This window comes from Pristiophorus japonicus, chromosome 3, assembly GCF_044704955.1.
Source record: "Pristiophorus japonicus isolate sPriJap1 chromosome 3, sPriJap1.hap1, whole genome shotgun sequence".
Taxonomy (NCBI): Eukaryota; Metazoa; Chordata; class Chondrichthyes; family Pristiophoridae; genus Pristiophorus; species Pristiophorus japonicus.
The window spans coordinates 158,825,146-158,844,781 of record NC_091979.1 but is presented as its reverse complement, the minus strand read 5'-3'; the positions used below and the strand labels follow the sequence as shown (position 1 = coordinate 158,844,781).

At 44.7% G+C, this 19,636-nt stretch overlaps 1 protein-coding gene across 1 annotated transcript in view; it reads right to left on the bottom strand.

The window, feature by feature from the left end:
• Positions 1-29: 29 nt before the first annotated feature.
• Positions 30-19,636, bottom strand: part of kcnh3 (potassium voltage-gated channel, subfamily H (eag-related), member 3) — a 939,094-nt gene continuing 919,487 nt past the window's right edge. The window contains exons 12-14 of the mRNA XM_070875952.1: positions 12,571-12,683; positions 2,942-2,982; positions 30-1,412 (exon numbers count right to left, since the gene is read on the bottom strand). Coding sequence (XP_070732053.1) covers positions 666-1,412; positions 2,942-2,982; positions 12,571-12,683 — 901 coding nt within the window. The 3' untranslated portion in view covers positions 30-665. The remainder of the gene's footprint in view (positions 1,413-2,941; positions 2,983-12,570; positions 12,684-19,636) is intronic.

Here is a 19,636-nt window from a genome sequence, read left to right as displayed (position 1 = left end):
TTCAGAGTGCATCACCTTTAATAAAATACACATTCACTTCCAAGGTTTCCTGCTAATGTCACCTTGGACCCACATGCGTCATGCATAAATATATATATATGTATATATTACATGCAATTAATTTGATCTTTAAAAACCTGCTTAATAAACACGCTTGATCCATTATCCAAAGAAAGGAAAAAAGTAATCTGTATAAAGATGTTCTTTCACATAACAAAGGTAGAAAAATAAGTCCTTTTTTTCTGTTATGTATATTCAGCCAGTTCCAACACTTTATAGCAGGTTTATACTCTGTATTTATACATCATTTGGCTCATTCGAAAGAATACATGCGTAGAAACATCTCAAAGCAGACCATGCCTGTATCTCATTCGATATTTTACAGCAAGTTTGTTCCTTGAAATGTATTCCATGACCGTGTGATCCATTCACTTGTTTAAGTTAGTCTATTAGGTTGCACATTGTTGTCAGGTGAGATGTTATAGCTTGCAAATTGTTGCAGAAATTTGTTACACCAAAGTCAACAGAGTCCACTCGTTTTTAGCCTTCCGAAGCAAAAAAGGTTCTTTTTAAGATTTAAGATCAAATCAAAAAGCTTTTTTTAAAAAAAAAGTATTGGTGTTACTGACATGGCAAACTTTACCCATTTCTTCAGTCCCAGGCCTTTATACATTTGTCCCTTCATCATCAATGAACTGAATTGAATCGCTACCAGAATCCTCAGCTGATGTCCTTACCATTTCAACAGAACATGTTTCTATCCTTGTTAACCTTGTGTTGAAGGGGCTTAGAAGTTCAGCCATTTTATCTGGTATACAGTTAGCATCTGCTGGTAGGGAGAGTTTTGCCATGGGTGACTCCATTTGTTTGGCATTGTGTTCATCTGGCTGTCTAGCCTGCTGTAAAGTGACTGATTTAATGGGAGGTGGAGGGACAAGGGGCATTAACTCCTCATGAAGAAACTGTTGATGAGGTAATTGACTATTGCCTGGAGTCATGGGCTGATTTAGAACTTGGGGCTCACTACCTCCATGCTCTGTATGTTGGGATGAAGCCAGCAAGAAGGAGTCCAGTGATAATGAGCCATGAACAGTCTGTATCTTTCCCGATGGACTGTTTGAATTTGATACTGATGACCTTGGGGGATATGGGTTGCTATCCGTCCACGAGCCTCCCTGCTGATGGTCAGGCCTCAATAATGTGGGGAACGTCTGAGCCGTGGAAGGAGCCTGTGACCGGATGATGCTGCCGATTCCACTGCTGTTGCTGTAGATGGCTGCAAGACTAGGATTCAGTGTGAGTTCTGGAGAGGGAAGGATGTACTTGTGGGATGTCAACAAAGGTTTCAGGAGCTGCATCATATCTTGCAGATCTTTACTCAGCTGGGTGACTTGCTGCGAGAGGTGTGACATCTAGAAGATAAAAGAAACCCACCACTAAAGCACTAAACACTGAGATTATTAGCAACTACATTTTAAATTACAACATTTAGAGTGCAAGTAAATGGTCCAATAGGATAAATTCACTGAAATTAAACCATATAGTATCCATTTTAAAATTCATTTACACAGGTAAAACAAAATATTACATTTGTACTGGGCTTAAGGTCACTACCTGCAGTTAGCTGCTAAAAATCCATTGAAAATCATAAATTTTATAAATAATTAAGCCTGAACTTGCTGAAAACTTGCACCAGTCAACGTACACTGTTATTTATGGCGTGAATGACTTATGCCATTCCGTACCCCATGCCATAAGTTGTTGGGACTTTTGTGCTGCTCCACAGAGACCCTTGTTGAAAAAAATGTAACGCTAATTATCATAGCTTTGCCTCCCTCCCATTAAAATGAATGATGAGATGGAGTTTGCTGAATTAACATCACAGTGATCACCACAGATCCTTACACAATGGTGCTGGAGGGCTCAGAATTAGTAACGTATTCAATTGCTCAGCAGGTTGCCTAAGGATATCATCTTTACTGACTTGTTCTAGGAACTTTAAAACCTCAATTAAGTAATAAAATGTGTTTTGAGAGCTTGGCATGTGATAATTTTAAGAGAAGAGAAGAAGAACTTTACCCCGACTTGCACAAAGCATGAATTGCAACTGGCAATGAAATATGGCGAGGGATTGCATGCCGTTTGTGAGACAATCCTCTGCATAAGGGTCCCTTTGTAACACCGATTTATATATTTACAAACTCAGCAATGCAATAAAATAAAACCCGACTTGGACATTCTGTGACCCATCCCTACATTATCAGATCGAAGCTATTGCTCCTAAACGTGACCCTGTTAAATAACCCACTGTTCCATTCCGTCTGTCTTGGCGGAGGCGGGGGGGGGGCGGCGGTACCTTGGATGTGTATCGGATATTGGCCGCTCCACTCCAGATACCTCTCAATGCTCGTTGTGGCATATTCAAATGATTTTTCCAACAAATTATGGCGTGAATTTGCCACTGGAAGATCAATATCGCCATTGCAGCAAATTCCAGGCCCACATCTGCACATCGTGAGACATAGAAGCAACGTGGAGAAAATGATCTTTTTAAAAAAAAAAACAGGTTTGGAGTTTGAAATTTCCAAGCATCATACTCAAAAATTGGATTCTGGTTCAAACCCAGCCAAGTATCACCCTAACTGCACGGGCACCATATCACTGGTGTCTCACACATACCCACACACAAAAAATCAGCACTAACAAGGACCACACCTCACCCACTAGTGTTCATCATCTCTTATCCTCATATTCTGAGATCCTCCCTGTATATAGTAAGATTCATTTCCCTATGAGAGGTGGTCCTTATCCCAAACACCCACGGATCAGACAAAGTTCTCTAATTTTTCTTAGGAGGGAGTAGTACGGGGAAGAAAGAGCAAGGAGACGGTCCTCTCTTAGTGTAAAAGGTCTTGAAGATATTAGAACTGTTATGACTCACCTCTTGATTAAGTTTAGAGATATTTTTTTTGGTCTCTTCCCCTGAAAACAAAGCAGAGTTTATCAATTAGGTGATGGGAATCAGGACAAAAAACCAGATGACCAACAGTCACAGATAAAGATGTTGAAATGTGAGATAATAAACATAAGAACATAAGAATTAGGAACAGGAGTAGGCCATCTAGCCCTTTGAGCCTGCTCCGCCATTCAACAAGATCATGGCTGATCTGACCGTGGACTCAGCTCCACTTACCCGCCCGCTCCCCATAACCGTTAATTCCCTTATTGGTTAAAAATCTATCTATCTGTGACTTGAATACATTCAATGAGCTAGCCTCAACTACTTCCTTGGGCAGAGAATTCCACAGATTCACACCCCTCTGGGAGAAGAAATTCCTTCTCAACTCGGTTTTAAATTGGCTCCCCTGTATTTTGAGGCTGTGCTCCCTAGTTCTAGTCTACCCGACCAGTGGAAACAACCTCTCTGCCTTTATCTTGTCTATCCCTTTCATTATTTTAATTGTTTCCATAAGATCACCCCTCATCCTTCTGAACTCCAACGAGTAAAGACCCAGTCTACTCAATCTATCATCATAAGGTAACCCCCTCATCTCCAGAATCAGCCTAGTGAATCATCTCTGTACCCTCTCCAAAGCTAGTATATCCTTCCTTAAGTAAGATGACCAAAACTGCACGCAGTACTCCAGGTGCGGCCTCACCAATACCCTATACAGCTGCAGAAGGACCTCCCTGCTTTTGTACTCCATCCCTCTTGCAATGAAGGCCAACATTCCATTCGCCTTCCTGATTACCTGTTACACCTGCAAACTAACTTTTTGGGATTCATGCACAAGGACCCCCAGGTCCCTCTGCACCGCAGCATGTTGTAATTTCTCCCCATTCAAATAATATTCCCTTTTACTGTTTTTTTTTCCCCCAAGGTGGATGACCTCACATTCTCCGACATTGTATTCCATCTGCCAAACCTTAGCCCATTCGCTTAACCTATCTAAATCTCTTTGCAGCCTCTCTCTGTCCTCTACACAACCCACTTTCCCACTAATCTTTGTGTCATCTGCAAATTTTGTTGCACTACACTCTGTCCCCTCTTCCAGGTCATCTCTGTATATTGTAAACAGTTGTGGTCCCAGCACCGATCCCTGTGGCACACCACTAACCACCGATTTCCAACCCGAAAAGAACCCATTTATCCCGACTCTCTGCTTTCTGTTAGCCAGCCAATTCTCGATCCATGCTAATACATTTCCACTGACTCCGCGTACCTTTATCTTCTGCAGTAACCTTTTGTGTGACACCTTATCGAATGCCTTTTGAAAATCTAAATACACCACATCCATCGGTACACCTCTCTCCACCATGCTCGTTATATCCTCAAAGAATTCCAGTAAATTAGTTAAACATGATTTCCCCTTCATGAATCCATGCTGCGTCTGCTTGATTGCACTATTTCTATCTAGATGTCTCGCTATTTCTTCCTTAATGATAGTTTCAAGCATTTCCCGCACTAAAGATGTTAAACTAACTGGCCTATAGTTACCTGCCTTTTGTCTGCCCCCTTTTTTAAACAGAGGCGTTACATTAGCTGCTTTCCAATCCGCTAGTACCTTCCCAGAGTCCAGATAATTTTGGTAGATTATAACAAATGCATCTGCTATAACTTCCGCCATCTCTTTTAATACCCTGGGATGCATTTCATCAGGACCAGGGGACTTGTCTACCTTGAGTCCCATTAGCCTGTCCAGCACTACCCCCCAAGTGATAGTGATTGTCTCAAAGTCCTCCCTTCCCACATTCCTATGACCAGCAATTTCTGGCATGGTTTCTGCGTCTTCCACTGTGAAGACCGAAGCAAAATAATTGTTTAAGGTCTCAGTCATTTCCACATTTCCCATTATTAAATCCCCCTTCTCATCTTCGAAGGGACCAACATTTACTTTAGTCACTCTTTTCCGTTTTATTTATCTGTAAAAGCTTTTACTATCCGTTTTTATGTTTTGCGCAAGTTTACCTTCGTAATCTATCTTTCCTTTCTTTATTGCTTTCTTAGTCATTCTTTGCTGTTGTTTAAAATTTTCCCAATCTTCTATTTTCCCACTAACCTTGGCCACCTTATGCGCATTGGTTTTTAATTTGATACTCTCCTTTATTTCCTTGGTTATCCACGGCTGGTTATCCCTTCTCTTACCGCCCTTCTTTTTCACTGGAATATATTTTTGTTGAGCACTATGAAAGAGCTCCTTAAAAGTCCTCCACTGTTCCTCACTGTTTAGTCTGTGTTTCCAGTCTACTTTAGCCAACTCTGCCCTCATCCCACTGTAGTCCCCTTTGTTTAAGCATAGTACGCTCGTTTGAGACACTACTTCCTCACCCTCAATCTGTATTACAAATTCAACCATACTGTGATCACTCATTCCGAGAGGATCTTTTACTGGGAGATCGTTTATTATTCTTGTCTCATTACACAGGACCAGATCTAAGATAGCTTGCTTCCTTGTCGGTTCTGTAACATACTGTTCTAAGAAACAATCCCGTATGCATTCTATGAATTCCTCCTCCAAGCTACCCCGTGCAATTTGATTTGACCAATCGATATGTAGGTTAAAATCCCCCATGATTACTGCCGTTCCTTTTTCACATGCCTCCATTATTCTCTTGATTATTGCCCGGTCCACCGTGAAGTTATTATTTGGGGGCCTATAAACTACACCCACCAGTGACTTTTTCCCCTTACTATCTCTAATCTCCACCCACAATGATTCAACATTTTGTTCATTAGAGCCAATATCGTCTCTCACAACTGCCCTGATATCATCTTTTATTAACAGAGCTACCCCACCTCCTTTCCCTTCTTGTCTATCTTTCCGAATCGTCAGATACCCCTGTATGTTTAATTCCAAGTCTTGGCCCCCCTGCAACCACGTTTCTGTAATGGCCACCAAATCATACCCATTTGTAATGATTTGTGCCGTCAACTCATTTACTTTCTTTCGAATGCTGCGTGCGTTTAGGTAGAGTGTTTTAATACTAGTTTTCAAACCATGATTTTTAGTTTTGACCCCTCCTGCAGACCCTTTACATTCATTGGCCCTTTTTGTTTTTTGCCTTGGGTTTCTCTGCCCTCCACTTTTACTCATCTCCTTTCTGTCTTTTGCTTTTGTCTCCTTTTTGTTTCCCTCTGTCTCCCTGCATTGGTTCCCATCCCCCTGCCATATTAGTTTCACTCCTCCTCAACAGCACTAGCAAACACTCCCCCCTAGGACATTGGTTCCGGTCCTGCCCAGGTGCAGACCGTCCGGTTTGTACTGGTCCCACCTCCCCCAGAACCGGTTCCAATGCCCCAGAAATTTGAATCTCTCCCTGCTGCACCACTGCTCAAGCCATGTATTCATCTGAGCTATCCTGCGATTCCTACTCTGACTAGCACGTGCACTGGTAGCAATCCTGAGATTACTACTTTTGAGGTCCTACTTTTTAATTTAGCTCCTAGCTCCTTAAATTCGTCTCGTAGGACCTCATCCCTTTTTTTACCTATGTCGTTGGTACCAATGTGCACCACGACAACTGGCTGTTCACCCTTCCTTTTCAGAATGTCCTGCACCCGCTCCGAAACATCCTTGACCCTTGCACCAGGGAGGCAACATACCATCCTGGATAAACCAGGCTCAAATCCCAATATAAATATTGCAAGTTATTAAATTCCTAGAACATAAAATAACATTTCCTTTGGTAAAGTAATAAACTTACAATTGAATGCCAACAACAGATGTGCACCTGTGTCTCTGTGGGACATGGCTGCTTCTCACTCCCAGGCAGCCCTTTGCTGAGATCCAGTAAATAAATAATTCAGTATAATTGCCCCCTAGAATTGCCTTTCCCATTATTTATTTCTGCAGACAAATAGCGTCTCATCATTCTTATGCATGTTGATGGGTTCTTTTTGTGGTCAGATACTGAAGCATGTTGGTCTGCAAGCTGCGCCACTAGGATTGCCAACTTTGGTTGCATGTATTCCTGGACCTTTCCACATTATGACCTTGTGCCTTCAATTGCCCCACCTCCACGCTCCCACCATTGGCCACCCGACAGGTCCATCCTCACATCACACCAACTTCCCATGCCAATATGAAAGTCGATTGGACGATTCTTGACTGTCAGTCAAAACAACTTCCTCCTCATCTTCAATATTTTTTATAACTAATAAAAGTGTTCAAAGAAAATGAAAAAAAAGTTTTTTTAATAACCTGATGATTGTTCTCCTGAGTTGGTCGCAGCATATTACTAATCTTCAATTCCTGGAGACTCCAGAGCAATCCTGGAGGGTTGACAACCCTATGCACCACAGAACCATAAGTTGTAGGCTTGAAGCCACATTCCCACACGTGACAAGTTCCAGCTCTCGGCCTTGTTGTCAAGGCTCGGCATGTCCCGCACAGGAAAAGGATAAAGCTCCAGGTGAGTTACAGAATGGTAATGTTGCCACCCCCGCTCAATTTGATAGCAACATCATAAAGGGTTCCAGGAGAAAGTCAAAGGGGAAAAACACAAAATATATCTTGGTTAACCCCTCCCAAAATTAATCAGACCTTTATTATTGTGAAAGAACGGGGGATTGGGACTAATTGGATAGCTCTTTCAAAGAGCCGGCACAGGCATGATGTTCCGAATGGCCTCCTTCTGTGCTGTATCATTCTATGATTCTATGAACTGATTAATATTAAATCCCTCACTTACATTAGCTTCTGCTAGCTGTTCTTTCTCTCATTGGGACATGTTCTCTCTTCCAGACATCTACTTCAGTGCCCACCTGCTGGTCTAATTCAATCTCACTCTAGTCTCTCGTATTATAGCCCGTTTCTTGACGCTTTCCAGTCCTTTTCCCAGATGCTTCCTTATAACAAGTGAAGAAACCAAGGCCTGATGTTAAGAGTGCTGCTCCATGATTGCATGGTCAGACCTTTTATTGTTGCATGCAATTATTTGCCTCAGTTAACTGGTGTCAGTGCAAACATGAGGAAAGAAATCCCTCATTCTAAAAGTGAAGTATCTCTAGCTGCTTATCGCTCTCATACCTACCCACATAGTAACAAAGATACAACTGAGAGGAAAAAGGATGAATGACAATGGAAACTACAATTTTGTATTATTAGTTCTGTCTGAATACTCCAATAGTTTATCAAAGCTTTGTCATGTCATTGTTCTGATGACATAAGATGAACACATGGAACAATGTTAACCTAAGCCACATATCAGGAAACTGATGGGATTGGGTGCAAAGCTGCTTTTACATTTCATCCAATTTTGCTCTCCTATGAAGTCAGTGGAGAGTAATATTGGGTGGGGTATAAAACCAATGCTCCACCCAATCCTGTGGGTTTCCCGATGGTTGGATTAGGTTGAAATTTACACTCATGGATTCTGCTGGAGCAGTACATGTGTATTGTGTACTTTAGCCTATACAGCACTGGGTAAGCCTGTTTCGCAAGTTAATCTAGTGCTGCACCATATTTTTTCTGTTTCTTGAATTAATAAAAACAGTTTAAAATATAAGCTATTTCAGCTGAATTAATCTATTTACACAAATCACTGCTGAAATTTATCAATCTTCTATGCAAGAATGATTTGCTGAACACATCAAGGTGATTTTCCAAGAACGCCGCAAACGGATGTCTTTAAATTGGGCGTTGGGGTGATGGGCTTCGGCCCATAGTCCTGGACACCACCAAGTTTGAGAAGAGTAGGACAGAATATGAGATAATTCAGGAAGTGGTGATTAGGTGGCACCAAACTTGGATTTTAGAAGCCTGGTCATTGGAGGGGAAGGAATGACTGAGGGAGGTTAGGAGTTCCACAGTTCTCAGATCTTGGGAAAGAATGCCTTCGAGTAGGAGACTGGGTGGTGAGTCTTGATTGGAGGAAAGAGGAGAATCGTGGTAATATGGCATATTTGGAACTTAAGAAAGTTCAAAGGATCAGTGACCATAGTAGCACTGATGAGATAGAGAAAGAGACAGGTTAGAAGGAGACCACCAGGATTTTATTTTTACACCAGACAGGGATGTACAATTGTTGAAGTTCATCCATGTGATCTTTAAATGTCTGCCATTGCCTATCCACCATCATACTAGGGGTTTGAGGGTCTAGCGAAAAGGAGGAACTGAAGCAAATCCTTATTAGTCAGGAAATTGTGTTAGGGAAATTGATGGGATTGAAGGCCGATAAATCCACAAGGCCTGATAGGCTGCAATGCCAGAGTACTCAAGGAAGTGGCCCTAGAAATAGTGGATGCATTGGTGGTCATTATCCAACATTCTATTGACTCTGGATCAGTTCCTATGGACTGGAGGGTAGCTAATGTAACACCACTTTTAAAAAAAAGGAGGGAGAGAGAAAACAGGGAATTATAGACCGGTTAGTCTAGCATCAGTGGTGGGGAAAATGTTGGAATCAATTATTAAAGATGAAATAGCAGCGCATTTGGAAAGTAGTGACAGGATTAGTCCCAGTCAGCATGGAATTATGAAAGGGAAATCATGCTTGACAAATCTTCTAGAATTTTTTGACGATGTAACTAGTAGAATAGACAAGGGAGAACCAGTGGATGTGGTGTATTTGGACTTTCAAAAGGCTTTTAAGAGATTAGTGTGCAAAATTAAAGCACATGGTATTGGAGGTAATGTACTGTCATGGATAGAGAACTGGTTGGCAGACAGGAAGCAGAGAGTCGGAATAAATGGGTCCTTTTCAGAATGGCAGGCAGTGACTAGTGAGGTGCTGCAGGGTTCAGTGCTGGGACCCCAGCTATTTACAATATACATCAATGATTTAGATGAAGGAATTGAGTGTAATATCTCCAGGTTTGCAGATGACACTAAGCTGGGTGGCGGTGTGAGCTGTGAGGAGGATGCTAAGAGGCTGCAGGGTGACTTGGACAGGTTAGGTGAGTGGGCAAATGCATGGCAGATGCAGTATAATGTGGATAAATGTGAGGTTATCCACTTTGGTGGCAAAAACAGGAAGACAGAATATTATCTGAATGGTGACAGATTAGTAAAAGGGGAGTTGCAACGATACCTGGGTGTCATGGTACATCAGTCATTGAAAGTTGGCATGCAGGTACAGCAGGCGGTGAAGAAGGCAAATGGCATTCATAGCGAGAGGATCTGAGTATAGGAGCAGGGAAGTCTTACTGCAGTTGTGCAGAGCCTTGGTGAGGCCACACCTGGAATATTGTTCAGTTTTGGTCTCCTAATCTGAGGAAGGAAATTCTTGCTATTGAGGGAGTACAGCAAAGGTTCACCAGATTGATTTCCGGGATGGCAGGACTGACATATGAGGAGAGACTGGATCAACTGGGCTTGTATCCACTGGAGTTTAGAAGAATGAGAGGGGATCTCATAGAAATATATAAAATTCTTACGGGATTGGACAGGTTAGAGGCAGGAAGAATGTTCCCGTTGCTGGGGAGTTCCAGAACCAGGGGTCACAGTCTAAGAATAAGGGTTAAGCCATTTAGGACTGAGATGAGGAGAAACTTCTTCACTCAGAAAGTGGTTAATCTGTGGAATTCTCTACCGCAAAAAGTTGCTGAGGCTAGTTCGTTAGATATATTCAAAAGGGAGTTAGATATGGCCCTTATGGCCAAAGGCATTAAGGGGTATGGAGAGAAAGCAGGAAAGGGGTACTGAGGTTGAATAATCAGCCATGATCTTATTGAATGGCGATGCAGGCTCGAAGGGCCTAATTTCTATGTTTCTATAACCCTTTAAGTATCATTCGCAGTCTATCCTAGCCAATTCATGTCTCATACCAGCAAAGTTACCTTTCTTTAAGTTCAGGACCCTAGTCTTTGAATTAACTGTGTCACTCCATCTTAATGAAGAATTCTACCATATTATGGTCACTCTTCCCCAAGGGGCCTCGCACAACAAGATTGCTAATTAATCCTCTCTCATTACACAACACCCAGTCTAGGGTGGCCAGCTCTCTAGCTGGTTCCTCAACATATTGGTCTAGAAAATCATCCCTTATACACTCCAGGAAATCCTCCTCCACAGTATTGCTACCAGTTTGGTTAGCCCAATCTATATGTAGATTAAAGTCACCCATGATAACTGCTGTACCTTTATTGCACGCATCCCTAATTTCCTGTTTGATGCCATCCCCAACCTCACTACTACAGTTTGATGGTCTCTACACAACTCCCACTAGTGTTTTCTGCCCTTTGGTGTTCCGCAACTCTACCCATACAGATTCCACATCACCCAAGCTAATGTCCTTCCTTACTATTGCGTTAATCTCCTCTTTAACCAGTAACGCTACCCCATCTCCTTTTCCATTCTGTCTATCCTTCTTGAATATTGAATATTGAATGTAATATCTCCAAGTTTGCAAAAGGCACTAAGCTGGGTGGCAGTGTGAGCTGTGAGGAGGATGCTTAGAGGCTTCAGGGTGAATTGGACAGGTTAGCTGAGTGGGCAAATGCATGGCAGATGCAGTATAATGTAGATAAATGTGAGGTTATCCACTTTGGTGGCAAAAACAGGAAGGCAGAATATTATCTGAATGGTGACAGATTAGGAAAAGGGGAGGTGCAACGAGACCTGGGTGTCATGGTACATCAGTCATTGAAAGTTGGCATGCAGGTACAGCAGACGGTGACGAAGGCAAATGGCATTCATAATGAGAGGATCTGAGTATAGGAGCAGGGAAGTCTTCCTGCAGTTGTACAGAGCCTTGGTGAGGCCATACCTTGAATATTGTGTACAGTTTTGGTCTCCTAATCTGAGGAAGGACATTCTTGCTATTGAGGGAGTGCAGCGAAGGTTCACCAGACTGATTCCCGGGATGGCGGAACTGATATATCAAGAAAGACTGGATCGACTAGGCTTATATTCACTGGAATTTAGAAGAATGAGGGGGCTCTCATAGAAACATATAAAATTCTGACAGGTTTGGACAGGTTAGATGCAGGAAGAATGTTCCCGATGTCGGGGATGTCCAGAACCAGGAGTCACAGTCTAAGCATAAAGGGTAAGCCATTTAGGACCGAGATGAGGAGAAACTTCTTCACTCAGAGAATTGTGAACTTGTGGAATTCTCTACCACAAAAAATTGTTGAGGCCAGTTCGTTAGATATATTCAAAAGGGAGTTAAATATGGCCCTTATGGCTTAAGGGATCAAGGGATATGGAGAGAAAGCAGGAATGGGGTAATGGCTAAAGGGATCAAGGGGTATGGAGAGAAAGCAGGAATGGGGTACTGAAATTGCATGATCATATTGAATGGTGGTGTAGGCTCGAAGGGCCGAATGGCCTACTCCTGCACCTATTTTCTATGTTTCTATGATTCCAGTGTATTTGAAGAGCTGAAATGTTTACATGGAATAAATATCAATCAGTATTGATTGTGTTTTATTGTTTAAAAGCCAAGGTGAAAGGTTAAGATCTGTAGAGCAGGGCAAAAAGACCAAAAGAGAAGACGAAGTGAATTTTATGAGTCAGACAGAGGGGAACAACGATTTGTCAACCACACAGTTTGCTGAGGAAAAACATTATGCACACATCACTTGTTACTAAGTATTTTTACAAAAAGAGATTGCTATAAAATTACATTTACCTGAGCTTAACTGAGAAAGGCTGCTGTCTTCATTTAGTTGCTTTGCGCTGAATTCAAATTTCTGCCTGGCTGGTGCACTGTTGTCAGTTTCAATTCCATCCACAAACCTGGCCAAGACACATCATGTCAAGCATGAGTTTACAGAGCAGCAGAATACAAAGCTAAATTATTAACATTGATAGAATCGCCTTCCGTGGGCCAGAGGCTGAATGTTTGCTGAAAAATATAATCTACTTATGAACAACAAATGTCAATATTTAAAACAAAGACTGCAGGCTGCTGCCTATTGATTAAGTGGGGAAGTCAACTCAACATATGAACAGAAACCGTGCTGGATCATTGCTGGTAAACTGCAGTTCTTAAGTTAATATCTGTACAGTTCCTGTTTACCAGCTGCAATCAGCTTAGTAAAAAAGCAACAAGTCTACATCAATAGACTTTATTGGTTTATTAGCTGGTGTAATGGTTTCTATTTTTACCAGCAATGCCTAATCGGCTTGTGCTACTTTTGGAAGCAAGATTCTTGCTGATAGTCCCACATGACTAACAAAGGGCCACGAAACAAGCTCAAGCTGTTCACAGGAAAGCCAAGCTTTCCATTTGTTTTCCATTACTTTTTAATCAGTCCTTTCGCACACATGTCATGGTATGGCTTTCTCTCTGTTTTGAGCTCATTTTACAATTCAATCTGTTCTGAGTTGGCGTGATCCGAGAAGGAAATGGAACAGATCCCAAAGTCGACAAGATAATCTGCTTGCAGGGCTGTATTCTCTACGGTAGAAAACATTATTTGGATTTCCAAAACATTTGAAAGATGCATTTCCCCACCAAGAACAAAAAACGATTTTTCAACTTAGCAAGGTGAGGGTTGAGTAAGTGGGTCCTGGATAACACCACCCAGCATTATTTGAAGACTGTATTTTTGAACTCCTTGGAGACCATTATTGTTTGCGGTGCAAATCAGGTGGACGGGGCTGTCCTGGTCCAGCTTCATTTAAATGCAGGAGGTAAGTGGCCAGTTCTAATCGCCTCACTTATAGGCAGCTCGCTGTTTTGGGTGGGGGGCTGGTCCGGTGGGTCTGCCAGAAAGTCTTAAAAGGAAGGTTGAGCTTTCAGTGATGGGGAGGATAGCGTGCATTACATTGAGGCAGCAGGCAGAATAGCAGTAGCCAGGGTCCCATCGATTTTCAGATACTGCCATGGAGGTACTTGTGTAGGAAGAAGGTCCTCTTCCCTTCAGATGGGTGAAGGCCAGGATACCCTGGGAAATTAGCCAGAAGCACTTCAGAGAAGTGGCTGGAAAGGGCAATACCAGCTGCTAGGGTCTGGCTGCAGGTTTGGAAGAAACTTATTGACTATATCAGGATTGCCAAGGTACATCTCCTTCTCACATTTTTCTGACTCAACACAGCTCTGCAACACCAGACTTTGGCTCCAGCACTCACAGTTCTTCCTGCCCAAGCTTCAAAAGCTTTTCCTCCAATCACAACGGGACATTGACTATACCTCTTTCTACTTGCACTCACATATGTGACACCCCACAATAACTTTCCCTGAGTCCCCTCTTGTCCATGCTTGGTACTTGTTCTGCTCAGGATAAACACTATGCTTTCTCCAGTAGTAGTATTAGGCAGTCCCTCGTATCGAGGATGACTTGCTTCCACACCAAAAAGGGATGAGTTTCAATAAGGGACCTGATATTCCAGGTCCCGAACTACATAGTGAAGGGTAGAAGATGCCTGTGTGTGGATTCTTTTAACGTGGGATGGCCATTGCACACCAGCCACCACACGAGCTTGACAGAGCTAGGTCTTGATCCAGTGGTAAAGGTTAACCAAGACGACTGGACACCAAGCTCTGCTGCACGGACCTAGTGCGCCCACATAGACTGCAGTGTAGGCTGGCCGGTGCTGCCCCTGGGCCTTCACCTCTTCTGGGCCCCGAACCCTCGCCTCTCCTGGGCCCCGATCACATTGCTCCTGGGCCCCGATCTCTCTCCGCTCCTCTGCCCCAATCATTCGCCGCACCTCCGCCACGGTCTCTTGTTGCTCCTCCGTCCTGACCTCCCCGCTCATCTGCTGTACCTGGGCCTCGCTGATGTTCCTACCCATGCTCCAATCGGCGACCTGGGTTTTGGTGATGTCACCCAGTCGCCCTCCTCAAAGCCGTCGCCCTCCTGGAACGGCTTGCGTTGCATCTTGTAGTGGCATGCTCTTTTTATACCCCCGACCTGCGGCTGGTGTTTCCTCACAGTTCGGGGCACCACACTCGATTCAGGGCCGCTCCGCTCTTTTTATATCCATGACCTCACTGTGAGGAAACACCAGCTGCAGCTTGGGGGTATAAAAAGAACGGAGCGGCCCTGGAACCAGTGTGGTGCCTGACCTGCGCTTTCTTCACTAAGCTACCTTCAACAAGGCACACACTAACCCACTACTTCTCTTGCAGTAGAAACAATCGGAGGAGACCTCAAGAACAGGGGGCGTCCTGCCACATTGCAAATTTTGATTCCAATGGAGGATACCACTTATCAACATCATTAGGCAAAGGGAAATGGCAAAGCTGAAGGACACGCACAGCAGGGTGTTTGGACATTTTCCTTCCCTCTTTTCTCACTTAACTCTTTAGCTCTCACACACACAGCATGACAACCTGGGGCTGCATTGCACTGCCACACCTCTGCTCCTGCAGGAGCGGGAAGGGCAGCCCAGGAAATGGCGTGCCAAAGGGCAAGCTTGGGACCTAGCTCTGCTGAAGGGGACAGAAATATAGGAGGAATTTTCAGCAGGATCCATGGCAGGCGACCCAATTAAACCATTATTATTGGGTTGTCGACAGACCATTAATAATGCTTTCATTTTAACTGCTCGCCCACGGGGTCCATGCTGCTCGGGGACCACCTCTGTGAGCTTGAGGTGGGAGTTGAATGGCCATTGCTCCAGCTGAATACTTGACAGCTTCACATGTACAGTAAAAGCTCCCACCTGACAGATCATCACTTTCCTCAGCCACAAGCTGTTTCTCAGTCCATTTCCAGCACAGATTCTGCAGGCTTTCCACTCTCCATCCACTCTTATCTCATTGGAAGAACTCTCTCACCATTGACAGATTGCTTCTGTCATCTTACTTCACCTGCCACCTATTCCATCAATATGTCTGTCCTTTATACTGTCTCACCTTGGTCCTCAGAATCTGATCACGATCAACCCCAACACCAGCAGCACCAACAACACCAACCTTCTCCGCATCACCCGATGCTGCACAGGTCAGAGGGCATTTGCACCTGAGCACATTGCTGCCTGGGAGGCCAGGGATGGCCTCACCATGGCCACATATACTTCACTTGATACTGTACACCCTGGCTGCCATATTGTAAAGTCCTTAGTCACAATGGCACAAAACCCACACGAGGCACATTCTATGGACAAGGTCACTCTATGACCTGAACCTTTTCACAGGACCAAGAAGTGACGACCCTGCATGGGACCTCCCTTTATATACCTGGATGACCAGGTAAGGAGTGTCTCCCACAAGTTCACCCCCTGTGGTCAAGGTGTGCATTGCTTAAGTATATACAGTACTGCAGTGGTGTTACATAGAGGTTACATACATGACATCACCTCTCTCCAAAGTCTTATTGGGATCATAGGTTAAGTCTTTCAGGTGGTCTACGCTCCCTCATGAGCGCCTCAGTTGGGGCTCTGGTTGTTGAGCCTTGGCGTGAGTGTCTGTCACCTTTGGTGATTCCGGCCTGTCAGGGCTGACCGCAGGGACTGTGCATGCTGCTGAATGTTCTTGTTGCTCGTTCACTGGCGGTGGTGTGAGCACCATCTCATGTTCTTCCTCGGGTTCCTCAGTGTCCATGCTGAACCTTTTTTTTACTTGGTCCAGATGTTTACGGCATATCTGCCCATTGTTAAGTTTAACCACGATGACCCTGTTCCCCTCTTTGTCTATTACAGTACCCTCAAGCCATTTGGGCCCCACGGCGTGATTGAGGACAAATACGGGGTCATTTATTTCTATACATCTCCCCCTTGAGTTTCAGTCATGGTACTCATTTTGAGACTGGCGCTTGCCCTCAACTATATCGGTCAGGACTGGGTGAATGAGGGACAACTGAGTTTTGAGTGTTCGTTTCATGAGTAGCTCAGTGGGCGGGACCCCCGTGAGCGAGTGCGGTCGGGACCTAAAGGCCAGCAGGAGACGCGATAGGCGGCATTGTAGGGAGGGTCCTTGAATCCTGAGCATGCCTTGCTTAATGATTTGAACCGCACGTTCCGCCTGGCCATTGGGGGCTGGCTTGAACGGTGCTGTCCTGACATGGTTGATGCCATTGCCCGACATGAACTCCCGGAATTCGTAGCTCGTGAAACATGGGCCATTATCGCTAACAAGGATGTCTGGCAAGTCGTGGGCTGCAAAGACCGCACGTAGACTCTCCACAGTGATGGATGTCATGCACGAATTCAAAATGATGCACTCGATCCATTTCGAGTACGGATCTATCACAATGAGAAACATTTTTCCCATGAACGGGCCCGCGTAGTCTACATGAATACGTGACCATGGCCTGATGGGCCAGGGCCATGGGTTGAGCGGGGCCTCCCTGGGTGCATTACCCAGCTGGGCATACGTCGTGCACCTGCGAACACAGTGTTCCAGGTCTAAATCAATTCCCGGCCACCAAACATGTGACCGGGCAATGGCCTTCATCAGAACGATGCCAGGATGCTCACTGTGGAGTTCCCTGATGAATGCCTCCCTGCCCCTCTGGGGCATGACTACCCGGCTGCCCCATAGTAGGCAGTCAGCTTGCAAGGAGAGCTCATCCATCTGCCTGTGAAATGGTCCGACCTCCTCAGGGCATGCTCCGTGTGCTGGCACCCAATCCCCAGTCAGGACACATTTCTTAATCAGAGATAGGAGGAGATCTCTGTTGGTCCAGATTTTGATCTGACGGGCTGTGAAGGGGGAGCCTGCGCTGTCAAAGGCATCAACGGCCATGACCATATCTCAGCACTTTGTTCCGCTGCCCCCTCGCTGGTGGCCAGTGGAAGCCTACTGAGCGCGTCAGCGCAATTTTCGGTGCCCAGCCGGTGCCGGATGCAGTAGTCATAAGCAGCCAGCATGAGAGCCCATCGCTGTATGGGGGCTGATGCATTGGCATTGACAGCCTTGCTGTCTGACAACAGGGATGTTAACGGCTTGTGGTCCGTTTCTAATTCGAACCTCCTGCCAAAAAGGTACTGATGCATTTTTTTTACACGATAGACACATTCGAGTGCCTCCTTCTCAACCATCCCATATCCCCGTTCTGCTTGAGAGAGCAACCTGGAAGCATAAGCCACAGGTTATAGTTGGCCCTCAGCATTACTCTGCTGCAACACGCACCCGATCCCATAGGACGATGCATCACATGTCAGAACCAATTTCTTATAGGGGTCGTACAGGGTCAATAACTTATTTGAACAAAGTAGGTTTCGTGCCCGATTGAAAGCCTGTTCTTGACAGTCCCCCCAGAACCAATCGCAACCCTTACGCAGGAGCACATGAAGCGGCTCCAACAACATGCTTGAGTTCGGCAGAAAGTTCCCGAAATAGTTCAAGAGTCCCAGAATTGAACGCAACTCCGATATGTTGCCGAGCCTGGGCGCTCGTCGAATCACCTCTGTTTTGGATTCGGTGGGCCGAATCCCATCTGCAACAACGCTTCTGCCCAGGAACTCAACCTCAATCCCCTGTGGTCAAGGTGTGCATTGCTTAAGGAGATACAGTATTGCAGTGGTGTTACATAGAGATTAAATACATGACACATATGATGTGCCAGGTTAACACCACCCCACACTAATATGTAATGCATCCCTATAATGTGCAAGTCATTCCTTTCACACTTGCCACCATTGCAGGGTAAACCATTATGTCTCACCATTCACTGCAACTCACTAAGTCACTTCCAAAAGTGCATATAAATCCATCCAAGAATGCAAAATGTTGAAAATAAAGGTTTTAATCTATGACAGCGCATTAGCAGAAACTTTATATAACATTGGTTAAAATATCCAAGTGCCTATGCTTGTGTGCTGTTAGTTGGTATGATTAGACTAAGGTAAGGGTGAATGTGAGATGGAGAAGTGATAATGTACATCGAGAGGGATGGGTGGAGGTGCAAGGTAAATTGGTGTGAGTAAGGATGTGCAGGAGTAGGGTAGGGAAGGCAGAGTGATGGGGATGTGATGAGTGGCACAGCAGGTTGAGGTTGAGTGTGGCTTTGCAGTAACATTTCGTGATCTACTGAGATCAATGAAAGATTTGCGCCACAGCAGCCTGGTCCTCCTGACGACATCCCTGCTTGTGTCCTCCTATGCAATGTGCAACCAGGCTGCGTTGATGTTCTGGCGAGGTCCCTTCCAGCCATTGGAAGGGAAGAGAACCTCCTTGTGTGCTGTGACTCCCTCCATAAGCATATGGAGGGAGTCATGGGAGAGCCCTGCACCTCTGTGCAATGCTTGTCAGTGTTTGCAGCACCCCAATGCTGTAGAACACTGGCAGCACAAATGTCAAAGTAAATTTGCGCATGTCTCTTTAAGGAAACTGGCTGATGATGCATCAGCAAATTATGTTATCAGACCCACTTCCTTCAATTGGCCGGCTAACACGCTGGACGGACTTAACAAGCCCAATCAGGGGAATTTCATGTTGGAGGCCGGAATGGAGCCAACAGTGGGACCGGGATCTGCCATCGACATTGCCTGCCATGGATCTGCAGGGGTAGGGAAAATTGCAGCCTAAGTGATAATTAGTGTGCAAACCAGAAAATGATAAACTTTTTGAAATCTGTGTCGGCAGTGCTCCTGATGTGCTGCTGGTGACCCTACAACATCACATGACCTGCATATCAATGTTAGTCTTTGGGCAGATGTTGTTTATTGGAAGGTGGAAGGACTGGGACAGATGTCAATGCAGTGTAGCAGGGATTGGTCAGCTGCTTGAGCTATTGCTGAAGAGTTCTGTCTACATGGAGGTCTTGGGAGTCTTGCCACTTCTTTGCCTTCAATGT